This window comes from Pieris rapae, chromosome 3 (assembly GCF_905147795.1).
Source record: "Pieris rapae chromosome 3, ilPieRapa1.1, whole genome shotgun sequence".
Taxonomy (NCBI): domain Eukaryota; kingdom Metazoa; phylum Arthropoda; class Insecta; order Lepidoptera; family Pieridae; genus Pieris; species Pieris rapae.
In genome coordinates, this window is record NC_059511.1 from 11,607,053 (window position 1) to 11,626,932 (window position 19,880).

The window sequence follows — 19,880 nt, forward strand, 5'->3', positions numbered from 1 at the left end:
TATTTAAAAAAATAAACCAAATGGGTGCTATGTGCACCTGATTACCTCATTGCACCAGCTCATTCTTTATACATCCTATTAAATGTGATCATCTTGGCTGCATTAAAGGAATTGAATATGCCATTTATATAAAAAACATAGTTTAAGTGTGTCTCCTAAAGTATGTATTTTCACTTATCCTAAGTGTTATATAAACATGCATAATATTAGTTCTTCTCGGACGACGGCTGCGGCGGAGCGGCGCCCTCGGCGAGACACCAGTCGCCGCCGGCGCCGCCAAACTTGCTCACGACGCGAAGCTCGCCGATGGTCATGTGCCGGTCGACCGACTTGCACATGTCGTAGAGCGCGAGCGCGGCCACGGCGCACCCCGTCAGCGCCTCCATCTCTACGCCGGTGCGCGACGTCGCCCGCGTTTCGCACGCCAACTTCACGGCCACGCGGCCGTCGCGCGAACTCGCCGCCTCGCTCGGGACCTCGACCGTCACGCGCGCCAGCTCCAGCGGCAGCGGATGGCACAACGGGATGAGGTCGGCCGTGCGCTTCGCGCCCAGCGCGCCCGCCACCTGCGCCACCGTCGTCGCGTCGCCCTTGGCGAGGCCGGCGCCGCGCAACAGTCGCGCCAGCTTCTCGCTGATCAGCAGCTCGCACTCGGCGCGCGCGCCCCGCCGCGTCACCGGCTTAGCGCCCACGTCGACCATGCGCGCGCGGCCCTCCGCGTCGAGGTGGGTGAGCGTGCAGTAGGCGCGCCGCCCGGCGGGCGCCGCCCGAGCGCGCCGCGCCGTCGCTCCCGCTGTAACGTCCGCGTCAGCCGCCTATCAGTATCATCGGCCGGTTCTTCGCTCGCGCCAGCTCCCGCATCCCTACAACACAGGCGCCGGTTCGATCGAAGCGAGGACGTCGGAGTCGAGAGGAGCGGGCGGTACCTGCGTGCTGCGGCTTCTTGCGGCGGAGAGCGGCCCGCACGAGCGCGGACAGGTCGTCGTCGGCGACGCCGGCTCGCAGGGCGTCGCGCAACGAGAGCTCGTCGGCGCCGAACAGGCACACCTTGAGGCCGCCGTCGGCCGTGAGACGCAGGCGGTTGCAGGAGCCGCAGAACGGTCGCGTCATGGAGGAGATGAAGCCGAGGCGGCCGACGTGGCCGGGAACGCGCCACAGGGACGCCGTGCCGCAGGAGGGCGCGGCCAACGGTAGCAGCTCGCCGTAGCGAAGCCGGAGAGCGGCGAGCGCCTCGTCGCCGGGCACGAGCCTCGCGTCGTCCCACGCGTTGCCCGAGAACGGCATGAACTCGATGAACCTGGGGGACCCGAAGCTCTTTAATGATCACACAGTCTCCGGACCGGAACGAACGAACGTCGCGGCGACTGACCTGACTTCTATGTCCCTGTCTTTGGTGAATTCGGCGAAGTCGCAAATCTCGTCATCGTTGAAACCTGCGATCACAAACCGATTAACGAGAGAAACGAGCGAAACAAATGAAACGTGGCCCACAATATTTTTTTTTTCACCTTTCATGAGGACAGTGTTAATTTTTAGAGGGCGGTAGTCGAGCTGCAGGGCGAGATCGATGCAGGCCAGAACCTTCCGCAGACCCTGCAACGTTAGAAGGGGACGTTAGGAATAGATTGCGGGAGAGAAGATTAGGCATAAGCGTTGATACGCACGGGGCGCCTCGCCATGCGCTCGTAGCGGTCCTCGCGCAGAGTGTCGAGAGAGAGGTTGAGCGCGCTGAGGCCGGCGCGGCTGAGAGCTGGTAGTCGGCGCGCCAGAGCCACGCCGTTGCTGGTCATGGCCACCGTGGCGATACCGTCGATGGCCGCCAACTCGCGCACCACGTCGGCCAGATCCGCCCGCAGCGTCGGTTCTCCTCCTGTCAGCCGCACCTTCCGCACGCCCAGCGTCGCGAACAGCCGCACTAACCGGGACAGCTCGTCGCGCGACAGCAGCTCGTTTCGTCCGCACAGCGGCACGCCCTCGGCCGGCATGCAGTATTGACCTGTCAAACAATTCATCTTCTGAGCTTTGCAAAATTGTCCTTTTTATTTCTTTTACCCTGACGAGAGAGGAACATACAGGAATTAAATATGTTATGCAGTGTTCCAAAACAACTAACATAATGAAACTGATTAAAAAAATTTATAGTAGCAAATTAAAATACATTAAGTAAAGGGTTTGATAATTATGAAATTATCTTCATTCAGTTATAAATTATTATACTAAATTACATCACCAAATGTATAGATAACAGTAATAGTCACAATAATGAAACTGAATGACCTCTATCTGAGAGACTCAAAAAACTTATTTCTTGTTTCTACAATCTGTCTTCAAAAAAAGTATGCTTAATTATTACAAGTATGTTTCATACAATGCTTAAGTTAGAATATAGTTCTTAAGGCTAAAGTGTTGATGCTTTTATTACTTACAGCGAAGATTGCACCGCTCTGTAAGAGATATTCGCAGATAATCATGTTTCCGTCCAAGTAAGTCCACCAGGGGTGGATTTTCTACTGTAGATTGATTCTTTGCATGGCCATTTACATTCTGGAGATGAAAATGACAATGTCACAAATACTATATATTTGCTATACATAAGCCCTATTTAGGAAAATTTACTTATGAAGTAGGTACTACTAAAACTTACATTGGTGTACCGTCTGCTGGTCTCACTATAACATGAATGGCCTTTTAAACCAGTATTGTTAATCACAAGTGAGAATGGCGCTCGGGTCATGAATAATTGTCTATATAAAATCATTTTGTTATTTTTTTTGTCGCGATTATCCTTAATAGGACCTTAACGATAAAAGAACCTAGATGAATTTAATATTAATGTAAAATTAAACATAAAATTGTTACTAACACTGTTATAATATATAAAACACAAATTTTACCACCACACACGACACAGGTTCGTAAGTATGTGTTTACAAATTACAATTAGATAGTATGCATCGTATACATAACCTATAAAAAGTGGGTTCGTAACAGCTGTGGGCTAAAAAACTTAATAAAATTGTACAGTTCCTATTGTTACGCATTGAGAAATATACATTTACTTGTATTGTATAATGTATTCTTTTTCACAGTTAAACAGTGAGGTGGACATTATATAGTTGTTAAAAATATAATCGCTGTACAGATTAATGGCAAATTGGCAAACATTTGCAATAATTTTTAAACGCTAATTATGATAAAAAAAAGTCGTCTTATAATTAAAATCTAAAGCGTTTGGGTTTTTTGGTTTATTATTATAGAATAAAATATTTAAAAAATTACAGAACTAATTTAAGTAATTCTAAATAGAGCGGAACCTAAAAGCAATAAACCGGAGTATAGATAATTAATACATAATTTATTAACTATTTAGATCTGTGAACTATAATCATAACTTCTAGAACTCCATTTTATGTGTTTTTTAGTCGCGCTGTGCATGAATTACGAATATAAATAATTTATAATATTATACATATTTTGGAAACAATAACTGACGTCGAGATGATCGTTTGTTTCTTAGGTTGAGTTTAAAATTAAAAAAGTAAATAAATGCATACTGATTTATCATACATATTAATTTGTATATTGTATACTCAGGTGACCATCTATGTGGTGTTCAACAAGAGTACACTTTGCAAGTAGGTACATATTTTATAGATGAAAAAAAATAACAAAAACGATAAAAGCTTTATTTTCTTTTAAAAACACATTTTTCTTCGGAGTGTATTTTTTTCTCAATAAGAATGTTCGTCTAGTTATGTAGCTACATCCGAACAACTTTTATTTTGCATATTCAATTTTATTGTTAAGATGGCAGATAATGTTTTTACAGAAAGTTGCGACTTCTTACTGTTCCAGTAATCTTTCCTTAGTGAAAATTCTCTTTCAACAGTAGCATTAGTGCCTGGATAATATAAGGAAATTTCTATTAAAATTAAAAAATACAAATAAGTATAAAATTATACAAATGAATACTTTTAGAAAAAAATAGTGCAATACTCAGTGAAAGTATAGTTGTCAACTTAATGTATACAAGTATTATCTCTCCCTTTCCTATGATTTATAAATTTTTAAAAATTACTTGGATGAAATACCTGAGCGTTAAGAGTCGTGCAGTTATTCACTGCACTGACTCCTCTACCCAGTAACAACGTAAAGAAAATTACTAATACATATTATGTTATGTTGCCAATAGCCGTTACGCGTCTAACCATCATAAGTACAAGCTTGCAAAGAAAACAACACTGATTCTAATTACATTGGTACAAATAGAACGCAAGTCATTATGTAATTGTTTTAGATGACGATGCTAGAATATGATGAATAAATTCCATGGTCTATCCAATTAATATGAAGTAAATATCATAATGCCTAAATCCATTTAGATCTTGTCCAATGGCGGATGACTTATTTTAATTTTATCTATTAATTGCGATATTTTTTACCACGGTGCCCTACGTAGTTATAGCACATCTAAGTGTATAATGAATTTTTATGCGGATGTGTTTGCAATTAAGTTTCAATTTCTACTTTTTTTATTGATGTTTTTTAACCCTTGTTTTATTTTGCATGTCGTGTCCTATTTCGTGTAATATTTTAGGAATTACACATGTAAAATACTTCATATGTACCTAAGTCTATTTACGTGTGTTTGTGCTTATTTTGTGGTTCACAAAAAGTGACCTAATATAATAACGGTAATCACCTTAATATATGGATATTAGGATCCGTGCTTGTAAAATTATTTTTGTTTTAATATTGTTAAATAAATGGTTGCGGTTTCGGAGCGTGTACGTCATTTAATTTACCATGTTTCGGGTTTCGCTGGGCTTCACCATCGTTCTCCCTGGCGTCTGGCCCTACTTGGACAAGGTGACTACTAACTACTCTTGCTCTGACGTAAATAATATTATGCAAACAATGTATTGTTCCCTCTAATTTGTTATTGTTCTTATTGTTTTTATTGAAGCCCCCCAAAACGATTGAAATGTGATTCATTTATTTAATTGGTTTTCATGCTTCAGTACATTCGTCCACAAACTTATCAAAAAATTAACATATTGACAAGCGCTTGAGATTTATTTATTTCGTAATCCTACAGCTAACATAAATTATACATAATTTACAAATAAATACACTGCAAATATAGCCAAAGATGGATTACATCATACATTTTAGGTACTACAAAAAGATTTACAAAAGGGACCAAACAAACAAAAAGTATTCAATAAGTACATTTAACTAATTGTGATTTGATTTATTTAACTATGCCTAATTTGCTTGTGTTGTGTGATGTAAAAGTGAGGGTAAGTACGTGATGGTGTGTGGTGTGGTGCTCATGATGCAGGTGATTTTGCGCTATGAATATTGTTAATACACTTTTTAACCACATACCACGATAACCTAAACAAGTCAAGACTTAAATAGTGGTCTTTGTTTGTCCGGGCTGCGCGATACAAAACTTAGTTTTTTGCATAGTTAGTGTTGATGTCAAGAATACGAAACAAAGCACGATTACAAGTCTTGTAGGCAGGAACAAGAAAGGGCAACTTTTCTAGAAGGGAGCTGCAATTAATTTTATTTGAGATAATGTCATGTAGTAGAAATAAATCATATTTGTTTTCGTTTATTTAAATCAGATATTTCCTACGTTGGGAACAGTCCAAGTTTCATCAAAATTGGTTTGGTAGTTTTGAGTTATACTATCCACGGAATTTTTTCCTTTTTAGTTGATACTAGCAGACTCGGCCAAGCGTTGCTGTGACTAAGGTTTTTGTTATATTACATAGTAGTAAATTACTCAAGGGAAACCGTAGGAGAACTTATGTGAAACGTTGGTACCACGACACGGACCTAAACTAAACTACCTTTAACTCAGCGCCATCTGTTAGAATTGTATCAAATAATAAACAAATGTTAATGTTATCGTAATTTTAGTAAGGATGCCTATTTTTTTTGAAAATGAAATATAGCCTATGTCACTCAGGAATGATTTAGCTTTCCAACAGTGAAAGAATTTTTCAAATCTGCCAAGTAGTTTCGGAGCCTATTCAATTCATACAAACAAACAAAAAATCAAACCTTTCCTCTTTATAATATTAGTATAGATATATTTAATGAAGAACAAAATTTTCCAAATTAAGGTAATTTAGAAAAAATGTTCGGTAGTTATTTTCTTAATTTTTTTTATATAAATCAATATTAGTGCATAGGCGACTACTCCTATGCAAATGAAACCATTGCTAACAATTTACAAATCAGACACCCGATTGCTGAACCAACAACAATTGCCACTGATAAGTATATCATTGATAAGTGATTGTTTTGCCACTGGGCAGTTCATCACTGCGTCATGCGTATGCGTGAGTCGTGACTCGTGAGCTGTGACTGCGGACTGCCAGTTGCCACTTGCCAGTCGCCAGACGACAGTCTTTGTACGCGTACCTCTCGGAGAGGACGTGTTGTGCGCGCGAGTTCATTTGTGTCATTTTCTTTGTTTGTTTCGATGTGGAGAGATAAGAGCAGCTAGTGGTCGAGATATCGCTGAAATGTGGACGCGGACCGTGGACACTGCGCAGCCAGATACACTGCTCGGTATCGACGACAAATACAGCTGACGTAGATAGAGTGTCAAAAGACCCGAGTGAAGTTTAACTCGCGGGCAGGGAAATTTTAGCCGAATATGTCGTGTGAGAGGGGCAACGAGGGGCCTGCGCTTGAAGAAGAGCTGGAAAGCGCGGCGCAACGGCGCGAGCGCTGGCGGAGCTTGTACGTAATCTACTTTACCATGTTCCAGATGTCGCTGGGCTTCAGCATCGTTCTTACTGGCGTCTGGCCCTACTTGGACAAGGTGACTGAGTAACTACTCTTGCTCTGACGTAAATAATATTGTGTAAACAATGTATTGTTCCCTCTAATGTGTTATTGTTCTTATTGTTTTTATTGTTTTTATTGAAGCTACCCAAAACGATTGAAAAGTGATTCATTTATTTAATAAAGGTTTACCAACGAGCATTACAATAAAATATTAGACCTAAGAACACAACGAAATAACAATAAAAACTGATTGTACATACAAACAGGCGAACAGCGAACTTTATACTTAATAACTATTTCTAACAAACATTATTGTTACAAACTATAAATGTGATCTAAAAAGCGAGAGATGTAAATGAATTAAATTGCAAAATTTTGGAAAAGTCTTTGCGAAACTGTAAGAGAATGGGATTTCTCATTTAAAATGTACCCCACATTTTAAAAGCTTATTACACATCCTAAGAATGTCAGCATTTGACGGTTTTACGGAAGAAAATCGCAAAGGCATTAGGAAATCGAGCTTTATTTTTTTTTCCTAATATTCTAAATTCAAAAATAAAACCATCACTTATTCGGTACACCGTTTAGTGTGGTGTGAATATTATGTCATACGCATCTTTATTTAGGTACTACTAAAATATTTAATTATGTATTTATTATTTTACCTTATCGTTTGGCTCGATCACTACAAGGTGTTATCTTATCAAGTTAATCAGTCGTTACATTATTATCATCAATTAGTTATTAGATGTTCAACAAAAGGCTAACGTTGTACTGATTACGTTTTTTTTACAAAAATTAAATAATAAAGAGAATTACCTAAATTGAACAGGAAGTATAATTGTTACTGTAAATTATAAACACTACAATAAATAAATAAATAAAAATTGCTTCTGTGGCAACATAAGGCACGAGAATAACGATTAGAACGTAGTGCATAAGTATAAAAAACTTTACTTTTCGACGCTCGACTCGAATGGACCTTTGAATGGAGATTAGCGCATTTAAACTCAAACTTAAAAATATCTTTATTCATATAGGTAAACATGTACACTTATGAACGTCAAAAAAATAAATTTAATTAATTGAAAATTTACATTTACAACCAGTTCAAGTCCAAGTCAAGGGCGTAGAGCGGGTAAGAAGAACTGGCAAGAAATTTTCCGCCACTCTTTTCAATCGCCAAGTTTTTAATACAAATTGTTTGAACTGGAGCAAATCAATCCCAAGGATTAGGATCATTTAAGTATTCGTCACATTTATAAAAGGCTTTATTAATTAATTTACTTTTAACAAGGGCTTTGAATTTATTTAGTGACAGTTCTCTAATTTCGCTTGGGAGTTTGTTGTAAAAACGAATACAATTTCCATATAAGGAGTGGTTTATCTTCTGGAGCCTGGTTGGTCGCACACTCAAATTAGTTCTATTACGCGTATTATACTGGTGAAAGTCACCATTTGTTTTAAAATCGTTTACTTAAAATTTTTTGTACATACAACAAGGCTTCAAGAATATATTGATCGGATAATGTCATAATATTTAGTTCCTTAAATTTATTCCGTACCGACTCCCTCGGGGAAACACAACAAATACCCGAACAGCCCCCTTCTGCAACACAAATATGGATTGAACCTCTGCAGCAGCACCCCACAGTGGAATACCGTACGACATAACGCTGTGAAAGGAGCTATGGTACACAATTTTAGCCGTATCCTTATCAGTCATTCAAACAAATGCTTTATAATATTACTTTAGATAACAAAAGTTGGCCTAACATAATTCTATGCAACAGCTGGAGGGTGGCAGTAGCAGCAAAGAGGCACTCGGGCTAGCTGTGGGCGCAAGTCCACTGGGGCAGCTGATAGCATCGCCCTTATTGGGCTTTTGGGCTAACCGCAGTGGAGGCGCGCGTGCGCCCATTCTTACTTCGTTAATTGTGTTTGTGCTGGCTTCGCTGCTTTACGCAAACCTACACATGGCACGGCCGCACGCTCACCGCGCGATGCTCGTCGCTCGCACACTCGTGGGCGTCAGCTCAGGTATTAGTCCTTCGGAGGCGCCGCGCGCTGTGCGACGCAACTTTGACTCAGTGTATTGTCTCTTTGCCAGCTAATGTGGCAGTGGCTCGGTCGTACTTATCGGCGGCGACGCGTGAGATCGAGCGTACGCGTGCGGTGGCCGGCCTATCGCTGGCGCAGGTGCTTGGCTTCGTAGTGGGGCCGGCGCTGCAGGCGGCCGCGGCGCCACTTGGGCCCGGCGAGGCTTATGTGGAATCCGAGCTAGCACCGCGTCTAGATATGTACACCGCACCGGGTTGGATCAACGCACTGCTAGGGACGGTCAATATTGTTCTTTTCCTTCCCTTATGCTTCAAAGAACGGAAAATTGCCGCCAGGGAAGCTATGATCGCCCAGGGCAAAGATACGGGTAAATGCTTAGTCAGAATAATAAGTTAGAATAGTTAGGAAGGCAACTAATCACGCGCTTCTTCCTTAAGGGTTCGACGAGTTTCTCGTAGTGGGCATATTGAGATGGTGTCATCAAAATAAGATAGATTTAAATTCTACATAAAAATGGAGAATTCTTCCTTTAGAAAATTCTAGGTTGACGAGATATGGGAGAGAAGTTTAAAATTTAATTATGTAAATTCTCAATATTCTATCTTTGTAGACGGAATTGAACGGATTAATCGCCATTTCGCTAAACATCGGTTGGCGGTCTCTTTCCTTGCAAAGTTTTGATTAACCTAGTAGACATTAAAGGTGGAGGATTTGCGGTTTGACCTTTTTGCGATAGGTCTCTATATAGTGTAACACGTAATAAATGTGTTTAACATTAATTGTGACTTGTCTCTGTGAATATAGTTTAATCTTATTAATCATGTCTGTATGCATGGTCTGTGTTTTTCAATATTATAAATAAATCTAGAGAAAGAAGCGCTGAAGGCCCTGAAGCCAGACCTGGTGAGCAGCTGGACGTTGGTGGCGGCGTTCTTCGTGCTAGTGTTCAACTTCGTGCTTTTGGAAACTTTGGCGACGTCGCTGACTATGGACCAGTTTGGATGGAGCAAACGGCAGGCGCTGGAGTACATGGGTGCCTTAATGAGTGCTGGTGCGATACTGGCCTGCGTCGTGTTCGCACTTATTACGCCGCTCACAAAGCTCTTCGAGGAAAGGTGCGACTTCAAATCATCATCAATCACAAGTATTCGCCGTTGGCATCCACCAGATACTATACTTAGTAATTTAATCTGAATTGATCTTCTTTAAATTAAAGATACACATACACGATCACACAAAGCATATTAACATCAACACAGCTCGAGGTTAATCATACACACATACAATATATTTTTTAAATTAAGACAACGGGTACGTGTAATATGATATCTCCTTTATTTATTTAGTGAGGCGAGTTTAGCGCAGGGATTGCTAAAAGAGAAATAGGTAAACAACCGTAACGGAGATTCCACAATTATCGTCTTAAATTTATTTATACAATGTTACATACGTCACAATCAACTCTGCAATTGAACAACCTTAATGAGTTGAAAAATCAAAAATCTCCCAAGCCGACTGGTCTTCGTGAGATTTCTCCTGGCGGAAAGTACACAAGTGAAATAGATTTTATTCTGACAAATAAACGATACATAGTTAAAAACGTCACTTTATTCAATAAATAAAATTTCAACACTGAGCACAGGATGGTTGAAGAAACATCAACCAACAGTCGATCGTCAAAAGCAATATTATAAGTAATGAGGAAATTCTAACACGTAACTTTAAGATTGCCCTAGAGCTTCAATCTCAAAACAATGATTTAGAAGAAAAATATTTACAATTCATTTTTACTTTGCGTGTTGTTCTCACGAGTACGTAAGTGCGTGCTCCTATTTCACCATGCCTCCTGCTGATAGAGGACAAATCTTTGTTTTTAATTTTTTTTATTTTTTTTATTCTTTATTACTCAATATGTCATATGGAACATGGTGTAGTGGTTGCAGCTCCTTACAAGCATTGTGTAAAAAAAAAACTTGGCGATTAAAAAGAGTGGCGGAGAGTTTATTGCCAGTTCTTCTCTTCCGTTCTACGCCCTTGATTTGAGAACTGGCAGTAAATGTAAAATTAAATTCATTTAATATTTCTTTTTTTGACGTTCATAAGTGTACATTGTTACCTACATGAATAAATAAATTTTGATTTTGATTTTTGATTTTCACATCTCTATCAAAAAATGAAACACGTAAGGCCAAGACACATTCAAAAAAAGAAATCTCATTATTATTAATTGAAAAAAGAAAACGCTTACAGTTACTATTATTAAACAGAAAAGAAAATTGTAAACAAATCTCAGAGATAAGTAAAAAGATTAATGAACCTATAAGAAACGACAATAAGGGGAAACGGCTTGATGTTATTAAACAACACATTGAGAAGACTGGCGAAATAAAAAAGGCTTTCAAAGAACTAACATGCAATAAGAATGGTGGCAAATCTACAGTATAGACGGGGAATACGCACAACAAAACGAAAGGAGAAATAGCGACAGAATTCTACAAAAAATTATATACCAGCAATTAAAGCATACCAAAGTGCAAAGTTGACGAGGACAAAGATAAATGAACGAAGAAAGTGACGGAATGGCTTCCCCGCAATGACAAAAGAAAAAGAGGATGACAAATGAAAAATATGGGAAGATGATATGCGAAGAGTAGCTGGACCTCATTGGATGCGTAAAGTCTGATTCAGAGAATGACGGAAGTCGTTAGAGGAGGCCTATGTCTAAGGACAAGCTGTATAATGAAATCAACCGGCTTGCCGATTAATTATTAGTATTTTTTTATTTTTAGTGATAACTTTTTCAGTATTTCACAATTTTATGTACCTAATATTTAAATACAGTAATAAAGGCTTTTATTATTATTATTAATGTAAAGTTGAAATGGTGAATTAGATTCACAGTTACTCCTTGCAAAACTTACTTACATACAAAAACAAGTTCTCTAATATTTGATATGCCTACTAGAAGAAAACATGTTTAAAAAGGTATAACGATGTTTAAAGTTGGAAGTCCTTTTTTAATTAAAAAAAATGTGATTTCAGAGCTCTGTTGCTCTGGGGTGGTTTCCTGCTGACGGGCCTAGCGTCGATTCTGTGCATTCCGTGGGGTCCCTACGGGCCGCCGCTCGCTCCGCCCGAAGCCCGAGAAGCGGGCGGCGGTTGCCCGGCGCGGACTCAACCCTGGTGCCTCACAACCAGAGGCCTTACGCTACCGCAGTATTTCCTCAGCTATACCTGCGTCTCCATTGGGTACCCTCTCGGCGTCACCCTCATACAGACCATTTTTTCGAAGGTAAGCGGAATTTGTGAAAGCGCGAGGAAAATAATGGTATCCACGGGGTGGTAAAATATAGGAACGGCTCGCCAACAGGTTTTGGGTCCACGGCCGCAGGGCGTGTGGATGGGCGTGCTGACGGGCGCGGGTTGCGTAGCGCGCGCCTTAGGGCCCGTGTTCGTGGCGACCGTGTACGCGCGGCGAGGGCCCGACGCCACTTTCGGCGCCACGGCCGCCTTCACATTCTGCGCGCTCGTCGCACTGCGCCTCGTATACGCAAGGCTCTCGCCCCGCGGCGCCGCTGCGCCTTCCGTCTCTCCCGTCGCTCTCGAGTTGCGGCCTCTCAACTTCGACAAGGCAGCCGCGCAGACCACCCCGGCCGCTAATGCAGAACACTGACTCACTGGAACTGCTTTTTGCCAGGTTCAAGATTTAGACGTTCAATTTGTGAACGGTAATACGGCGGAGAATCAAATGAAGAATGATGAATGTTAAATGTTGATTACTCTTTAATCAACATTTAACATTTCGGAAAACGTTTGGCCACCACAACTCTCGGTCCTGGTGAATGCAAAATCCGATAGACTTCGATGTTAATATTCGTCTACATTTTCGTATACAATTTATTATTATTTTATTTAATAACTGAATTCAATTCTGCGACATTTTAAAAGACAACCACGTGTGCTCAGTCCTAGTAAAGATTTGATAAGTCATTTATTTTGTATCAAGGATCAAACATCGAGCCATGACAACAGTCTGCAGGGATTTGAGGTGTCCTCTATATTAACATTGTGATGTATATATTATATAAAATACTTTGTGTAAACATAGAGACAACATGGAATTATTTCGGTATTACTTGTACGTACAATTGTAAGACTGCTATGTTTTAATAATAATTATCGAATTAAAGGTAATGTGGAAAATTTTGCCGTTTTTTTGAAAGGACACTCGTAGTGGACTCGTATCGACGCGGACACACCCGTCGTTCGCGAACTCAGTCTTGCTTCCGCTACCAAACACGAAAACGTCTAGTAATTTTTTAAATGATCAGGAATATATTACCTAAAATAGGAATTAGACGAATGAAAACATAACTAAATTTATTCAAACGATTTAAACTTATCGTATTCTATGGGATTTCAGTCACCATGATTATAAAAATAGAAATAAAAAACACGACGCCATTCGAGAGTTGGCTCTAAGTTTAAATTGTGACTCAACTGAGGTAATAGTATTACTAATATAAATAGAGACGAACTACGACGTACGATTTACACTTCAAATACTCGGGCACATTATCCTGGTCAGCGCAGGGCCGGGAGGTGCTTGGGGTGCGACGCTGCGCAGAGGTGGGCGCATCGGGACGGGTGGCGGAGGGTAGCACCGCAGTTCCTCGGCGTCGCGAGCGCGCTGTGGCAGAGGAGTGCGTCGCGTCTCTGGCATCAGCGCCGCCGCTAGTGCACCGACAGCCGCCGCCCCACCGTATGCCGCGGCTTGAGCGTTCGCACTTAGCAGCGGGGTCTGTGGCGCTAGCACTGAGCCGATTCGACCGACGAGAGACGCGGCCGCTAGAGAAGACGAGCGCGCGTCCGTCGGGAACAGCTCCGCCGTAAAGACGTAGAGTGAGTTGAAAGCGAACGTGATCGCCAGCTTGCCCACGAAGTGCATCACTCTTTGGGTCATCCCCGGACCTGGTGTAGATATTCCGTTAAAAATTATGACAGATCTTCCTTTAATTTTTTTCTAAAACCTGTTAACATACCTATAAAGAACGGAAGGACAGCGGCAAAGCCGCACAGCGAAAAAGCGACGGAAATCGTGATCTTTCGCCCGATGCGTTCCAGAGCCATCATGATGAGTAGTGACGCGGCGACCTCCATGGCCATGTTCAGGGCAAAGTTAGTGTATTTATTTCCAGCTAGTGCGATAGAGTTGATGGTGAGGCCGTAGTAGATGAAGGCGGCCATTATCCAGCAACTGCAGCACGCCAGTAGACGAAGGACCAAGGCACGAGATCGCACCACCTGTCCTATTGCGATCCATACGTTGGTCCCGCCCGTCTTTCCCGACGACGTCAACGATTCGTTAATAAAACTTTCATCTATAACAACCTATGAAATATTATTGATTTATTTTTCTTCTCAGATATGATCGTCAAAGATGGCTTAATTAAGAGTTAGTTTTTTCCAATTACACCTGGAGTGTGTCCATTTTACTTTATTTACGCCCTTGACTTGCGAACTGGTTGTAAATTTACAATTAATTTAATGTGCTTTTTTGACGTTCATATGTGTCCATGTTTACCTATATGAATAAAGATATTTTTGAGTTTGAGTTTGAAAAAGGTTTACTAATGAAACACATACAGACATTTACAGAGAACACATGATGTACATAAAACACAATACATTTTTTTCATTTAATATAAAACGAGAAACGGTCATATAGCCCATAGATACCCATTTAGCACACGATGCCGGTTTTTGAGGGAGGAGTACACTAGGAGTTTTAATAGTTGAAGGACGTTTCTCTCAAGGAAGACCCACAGTTCGCTAGATCGCAAAAGAAAATGCCTTTTGAAACGGACTGTGGAAGACTTCGAGCCATCAGGTTGTGCAGCTTCCTTGTCAAATGTGAAATATGTGTTTGAAATTTATATGTATTGAATGTCAGGAGTATCTGTATAGTATATGTAATGTATGTATGATCAAGCTGCACTAGATAACTAAATATATGAGACGTAGGAACCTAACAACCCAAGGATCCTCAAGCCTTAAAGACACTATAGTGAATATATAAATAGTCACAGAATGTCTTTACCAAGAGAACTTAGTTAACAGATGGAGCCCTATGGGTAAGAACAAAGGTTCGAGGTGGTGGGATTATCTCAAAGCTATCGGGCAGGCTCACCAAGATAACTAAGGGCTTGAAGAAGTCTGCCACTTTGAGAGGAAGCGAGAAATAATATTATGATTAAGACAAAGCAAAATTTAAATCTGATTCTTTGTCATAAAATAAGTCTTTAATACTATTTATACGAATTCACAGGAGCATGATATTATTCTTATGAGCTGCTGGTGTATTGGGCATTAAGCTGTTAAGATTTGGGACACCCGTGATCCATGTCAGCAGTTGGTTGATGTTCAAAGCGAAATCTGAATAAAGGTGATGTTGAATTTTGAAGTGAAACGAGGCAGGAGGAATCAACCCAAACAATTGTTCAGAATACTCATCGTAGTACACTTTATAGAAAACGCAAAGAGGCGCAATGAAAACAATTTCCGTAGAGAGAGAGAGCCGATTAGTACAATATTGGAGATTGACAATAATTCGACAAGCCCTTCGCTGAATTTGGTCAAAAGGAAGAAGCTGCTATTAAGGAGCACCTGCCCAGAGATATGAGCAATATTCCATATGAGGTCGTACTTCAGCCTAAGCTTGAGCATATGCAGTTATATAAGAGAAAACAAATAATACAATAAACTAGATTAAGAAAGACAGATATGAAATAAAATATCTAATTTAAAATGTCATATATTTCTACCTAATATCTGGAAAAGTATGAGTCTGAGAAATGAACAAATTAGCAGTGAACTTTCCTGTTGATGATGGCACGTCGAACGCGACCCATACATGTACACAGAGCAACAAGATATTCAAATCTTCGAAAGGCCTCAACATACACACTACATAAATTCAGAGGAAATGTATTAGCCAAAACTGATCACGGTTAGACATCTCTTCTATTATTCTGAATGCGCCTACATATGCAGCCAACGATCCAACTCCTTTCCACACATCTTAGAAATTTGAAGAATGGTATACCCATAGTTAAAAAAATCCCTCGAGGAGTTTGGACGATTGGCAAGAGACCGGACGGTTTAAGTTTGATTCCATGGTAGATAGGCCGCAAGCTGGTATGGGATGCAACCTGTTCAAACACGCTGGCCCCTTCCCATCTACATGGAATCAAGAATAGAGCTGAGGTGGCTTGTGATGCAGCTGAAAAAGTTAAAGCATGCAAATATATGGGTCTAGGCTCCGATAATTCATATGATTTTGTCCCATTCGGTGTCGAGACCCTTGGTCCTTGGGGTTTTAAGGAAATAGTAAAAACGTTACTCGACATCACAGGAGACCGAAGAGCTGGCGGCTACCTCGGACAAAGAAGTAATCTAGCTCTTATTTCATAATAATGTTATGAAGTAAGAGATACAACAATTAAAAAGTAAGAATTAGGCTTAAGGCTACTACTAGATGTTAACATTTGTTTTTTGAACAAATATGTATAAACTTGGCTTCGTCAAACGTGTTTGCAAATCTTTTAAGAATATAAATGGCATGTAGTTTGCATTTGTTAGGAGCACATTATAATATGCTGGCACTGTTTGGTCACCAATAAACAATAAATGAAATAACTCTGGTATTCTTTATTAGATATAATGGCTTTGCTATTTGTCTTAATTATCTAGGAATGTTTCAAATTATTATATAAATATACATACTTACATAATATATTGTAATAACTGTAAACTGAGTTCTATGTTTGTGTTTGAATGTGTAGCCCTGTTTAGCTTTTGTGTAAAATGTAATTGATTAGATATATTGTATTGTAATAAGTAGCTGTAGAAATACTGATAAGCAAAAAAGGAAATGAATAAAGAAGTCAAGATTTCTAGAAAGGAAGCTACTCGCCACATACTCAGTTGCTTGTTGTTAAAACCTGCTGCCGAAGGTAAGGGTTAGGAGTAGAAGAAAACTATTACCGACCTTATTCCATCGAGCGGCTTTCCTGACGACGGCGGCCGCTTCATCGGCACGACCGGTCGCATGCAGCCAGCGTACGCTTTCGTCCAATAAAAGCCAGTAGGCGGGCAGCACCAGTGCGGGAGAGTATACGACGCGCAGTAGACTGCGCCATTGTGGGATGCGCCTCGCCGTCTCCGCGAACAGTATGCCCCCTAGCCCGTATGCCACGCCCGTTGCGCATGCGAACACCGCCCGAAGGGACGGCCTGGCGATCTCCACCACTGCAACCCTCGCGTTAGTCTCCGTCCTCTATGGAGGCCGCCCTTTATGTTATTACTACTCACTTATCACGTACGCGGCGCTGTTGAAGCCGTAGCCGAGTGCCGCCTCGAGGAACTCGAGGGCTATGTACGAATTGTAGTTTGGCGCGAACGACTTCACGAGTCCGAGCACTCCTGCGAACGCCCCGAAAACGCAGAACGCCGTGCGGCGACCCCACCTATATATTTCCACACACAATACCGATTAAACACTGCCGACCGCCGAACAATGCGCCGAAATAATAAATATTATTATTCTGTCACCCGTCTGAGACGTAGCCCGTGAGCAGCAGAGCTAGCGGCAGGGCCGCGTTGCGCACTGTGCCTATCAGGGTTCGCCGCCACTCGCGGCACGCCAAATCGAACTGTAACATCACACCGACATTATTTCTTTGCGAAGATCACCTTTTCGGTGAAAACGGATTGTTTAGTTTTGAACCTCGGCGAATACTGTATCTCGATTTTCATAGAGGATCTGTTCACAAGGCACGCTGTGGTCAGCATCGAAGTTGGTTGGGTCGCAGGTACGAAAGCCGGGGCGGCGCGGTGCCGGGCGGCGGCAGGCGTCGCTCTGAACGAGCCGAGCCGCGGTGGCGTTGGAGAACCGCGCGCTGTGCGCCTCCTCGCATTCTGGCACCAGGCACCTTCAACGTTATACTGACCATACAGATAGGACATATTGTTAATATAAAACGGGTTCCGAAAGGTTTCGATTGGCCTAGTATGAGCTCATGTATAAGATTCTTAACTTATTTATTACATGACAAGTTCAATCTCAAACCGATAAAAATTAATCAATGTGGCTAAAATTATAGGAAATAAAATTAATTCAAAATGTTAATTGCTAAAATAAAAAAAAATATTTAGTATAATTCCATTAATCGAGATCTTATCTGTCGTGATCAATTAAAATAACGATGGCATTGCTTTGTTTATTTATAGATTCGAAAGGTAACTGTTTAATCACAAATTGAATTGTTAAGTGATTTTTTGCGTGAAACAACTGTAATTAGATATTGTAATTAAGTCGGATAATTCATCGGCGAGTTCGAAGGGTTAATTAGCTTTGGCAACATTTCAATGTTTATTTAGTAGAATGAGAAGAAGAATCACTCACGAGGCATTTGAAAATAGGCTATATTTAAACGATATTTGATTGCAAACTGAATTAATCACACATTGCCGTTTCCTCAAGTAAGACAAGCAAACACATTCTGGTGGTGGTGGTGAAAATATAAATAGCTTAATATTTCAAAGAACCAACCAATCTGCATATATGATGCAAGTACCTACCAACAATAAATCAAATGTTTAGAATAACCAAGAAATTAAATTATCCGTACCTAATTCTACTGTGTCCTAATTCTACTCTTAGCTGAGGCCGGAGAATCATGTCTAAACTCTGCGTTTATGGTAGCGATATAACCTAATAACTCTCTGCTTCAATATAACAAAGAAGAATTTCAATTTACATAACTTTTAGATTGAGTGAATTCACCTTGATAAAAATATTGCCCAAAGGTTTGCTGATGTTTTAGATACTCGGTAGATAAATTATCGGTTTTGAGACAAGCTGACCTGAAGGGCACACGGTCAGCGACGAAGACGTAATTGAGGGAGTACATCGGCGCCAACAAGTTGGGCAGAAGCAGCAGCAGCACAGCGCCGCGTTGCCACCAGCCGAAGGGGCCCAGCGCCGTCAATAACGCTTCCACTCCGTCCGTGTGGTGCTCTTCCATCGCGCTCACTGCGCCCGCGCACGCCGCTTATCGCCCGCCTACTGATAACACCTCCCTTATCTGAGATACTTTGCAGATGTATATCATTCACTATCGAGAAATTACCGAAAACGTTAACATACAAGTAACCTATTTATGAGTTGAGATTTAAAAAACAACATTCAACATTTTCAAATTCATTTATTATTACGAGCTTTGTAAAGCAACCCATATATCTAAATAATGAGAATACCTGCTGGTTTAGTAATATCTCAAATACTACAAGTACTTATATGCCTGTAAGGGAACCTAATACCGAAGAGAGAAAATTCATCGTTAAGGGTAGCACATGACAGCACCACAGAACAAATTCGCTTTAGGGCTGATTGCAAATTACCGCAGAGAAAAACAAAGGGTAATTTATGTTGTTGAAACCGAAAACATAAATAAAATAACCCATTCGGTTGTTTTGCTGATCTTGCCTTCGCAGAAACACTTGAAGAAGGCTATTTCGTCAGTATTCTAATGAAAAAAATCGAAAACTCTTTTGTCGTTCCTCTTTTAATTTATTAAAGTTAGTAGATAGTCTATGGAGAATTAAGTTATTTCATTCCTAGGCCAAATGCACATCCTCCATAAGACCGCCGCGGCAGTTTGGTTCGTATTTGCAAAGTATATAGCCACAGGCGTTCTTAATAACCATCATAATGACGCACTGAGTAATGACCACCAGTCACCACCACTTAAGCCACTAAAAATATCCCCTGCTTTGTAGATGGGTAGTAAACTGTTGATGGCCACGACTATTGATTTAGATTGTAAGCTTATTCAGATATTTCTTCAAAATATAATGTTTAACTTGGTTCCATGGCTTTGCGGCTAAAACGCTTCCGCGTTGTTTGCTAATAGTATTCCCGTGAATCATTTCACAGTTGGAAG

At 40.9% G+C, this 19,880-nt stretch overlaps 3 protein-coding genes across 8 annotated transcripts; 1 reads left to right on the top strand and 2 right to left on the bottom strand.

Moving 5' to 3' along the window:
- Window positions 1–41: 41 nt before the first annotated feature.
- Window positions 42–3,174, bottom strand: LOC110997659 (GTP 3',8-cyclase, mitochondrial). Of its 4 annotated transcripts, none has more exons than XM_022265910.2 (7): window positions 2,968–3,174; window positions 2,427–2,544; window positions 1,665–1,996; window positions 1,509–1,593; window positions 1,370–1,433; window positions 927–1,297; window positions 42–793 (listed from the first exon to the last, which is right to left on the bottom strand). In XM_022265910.2, exons 3-7 carry the CDS (start codon window positions 1,983–1,985, stop codon window positions 207–209), a joined length of 1,428 nt encoding a protein of 475 aa, XP_022121602.2. In that variant the 5' UTR covers window positions 1,986–1,996; window positions 2,427–2,544; window positions 2,968–3,174; the 3' UTR covers window positions 42–206. The 4 variants fall into 4 exon arrangements, with proteins under 4 accessions (XP_022121602.2, XP_022121601.2, XP_022121600.2 ...); XM_022265909.2 differs by having other exon boundaries at window positions 2,864–3,174; XM_022265908.2 differs by having other exon boundaries at window positions 2,645–3,173.
- Window positions 3,175–4,723: 1,549 nt separating this feature from the next.
- On the top strand, window positions 4,724–13,077 carry LOC110997681 (major facilitator superfamily domain-containing protein 8). 3 transcript variants are annotated; one of them, XM_022265939.2, is made up of 7 exons: window positions 6,389–6,847; window positions 8,607–8,853; window positions 8,924–9,241; window positions 9,743–9,989; window positions 11,917–12,166; window positions 12,245–12,571; window positions 12,881–13,077. In XM_022265939.2, the coding sequence occupies exons 1-6, from the start codon at window positions 6,680–6,682 to the stop codon at window positions 12,545–12,547; spliced, it is 1,533 nt and encodes a 510-aa protein (XP_022121631.1). In that variant the 5' UTR covers window positions 6,389–6,679; the 3' UTR covers window positions 12,548–12,571; window positions 12,881–13,077. The 3 variants fall into 3 exon arrangements, with proteins under 3 accessions (XP_045490384.1, XP_022121631.1, XP_022121630.1); XM_045634428.1 differs by lacking the exons at window positions 6,389–6,847; window positions 12,881–13,077 and adding an exon at window positions 4,724–4,869 and having other exon boundaries at window positions 12,245–12,864; XM_022265938.2 differs by lacking the exon at window positions 12,881–13,077 and having other exon boundaries at window positions 6,390–6,847; window positions 12,245–12,864.
- Window positions 12,577–18,996, bottom strand: LOC110997679 (organic cation transporter protein). Its single transcript, XM_022265937.2, has 7 exons — window positions 18,802–18,996; window positions 17,663–17,867; window positions 17,488–17,588; window positions 17,248–17,402; window positions 16,925–17,184; window positions 13,917–14,265; window positions 12,577–13,845 (listed from the first exon to the last, which is right to left on the bottom strand). Exons 1-7 carry the CDS (start codon window positions 18,960–18,962, stop codon window positions 13,433–13,435), a joined length of 1,644 nt encoding a protein of 547 aa, XP_022121629.2. The 5' UTR covers window positions 18,963–18,996; the 3' UTR covers window positions 12,577–13,432.
- Between the last annotated feature and the right edge of the window lie 884 nt (window positions 18,997–19,880).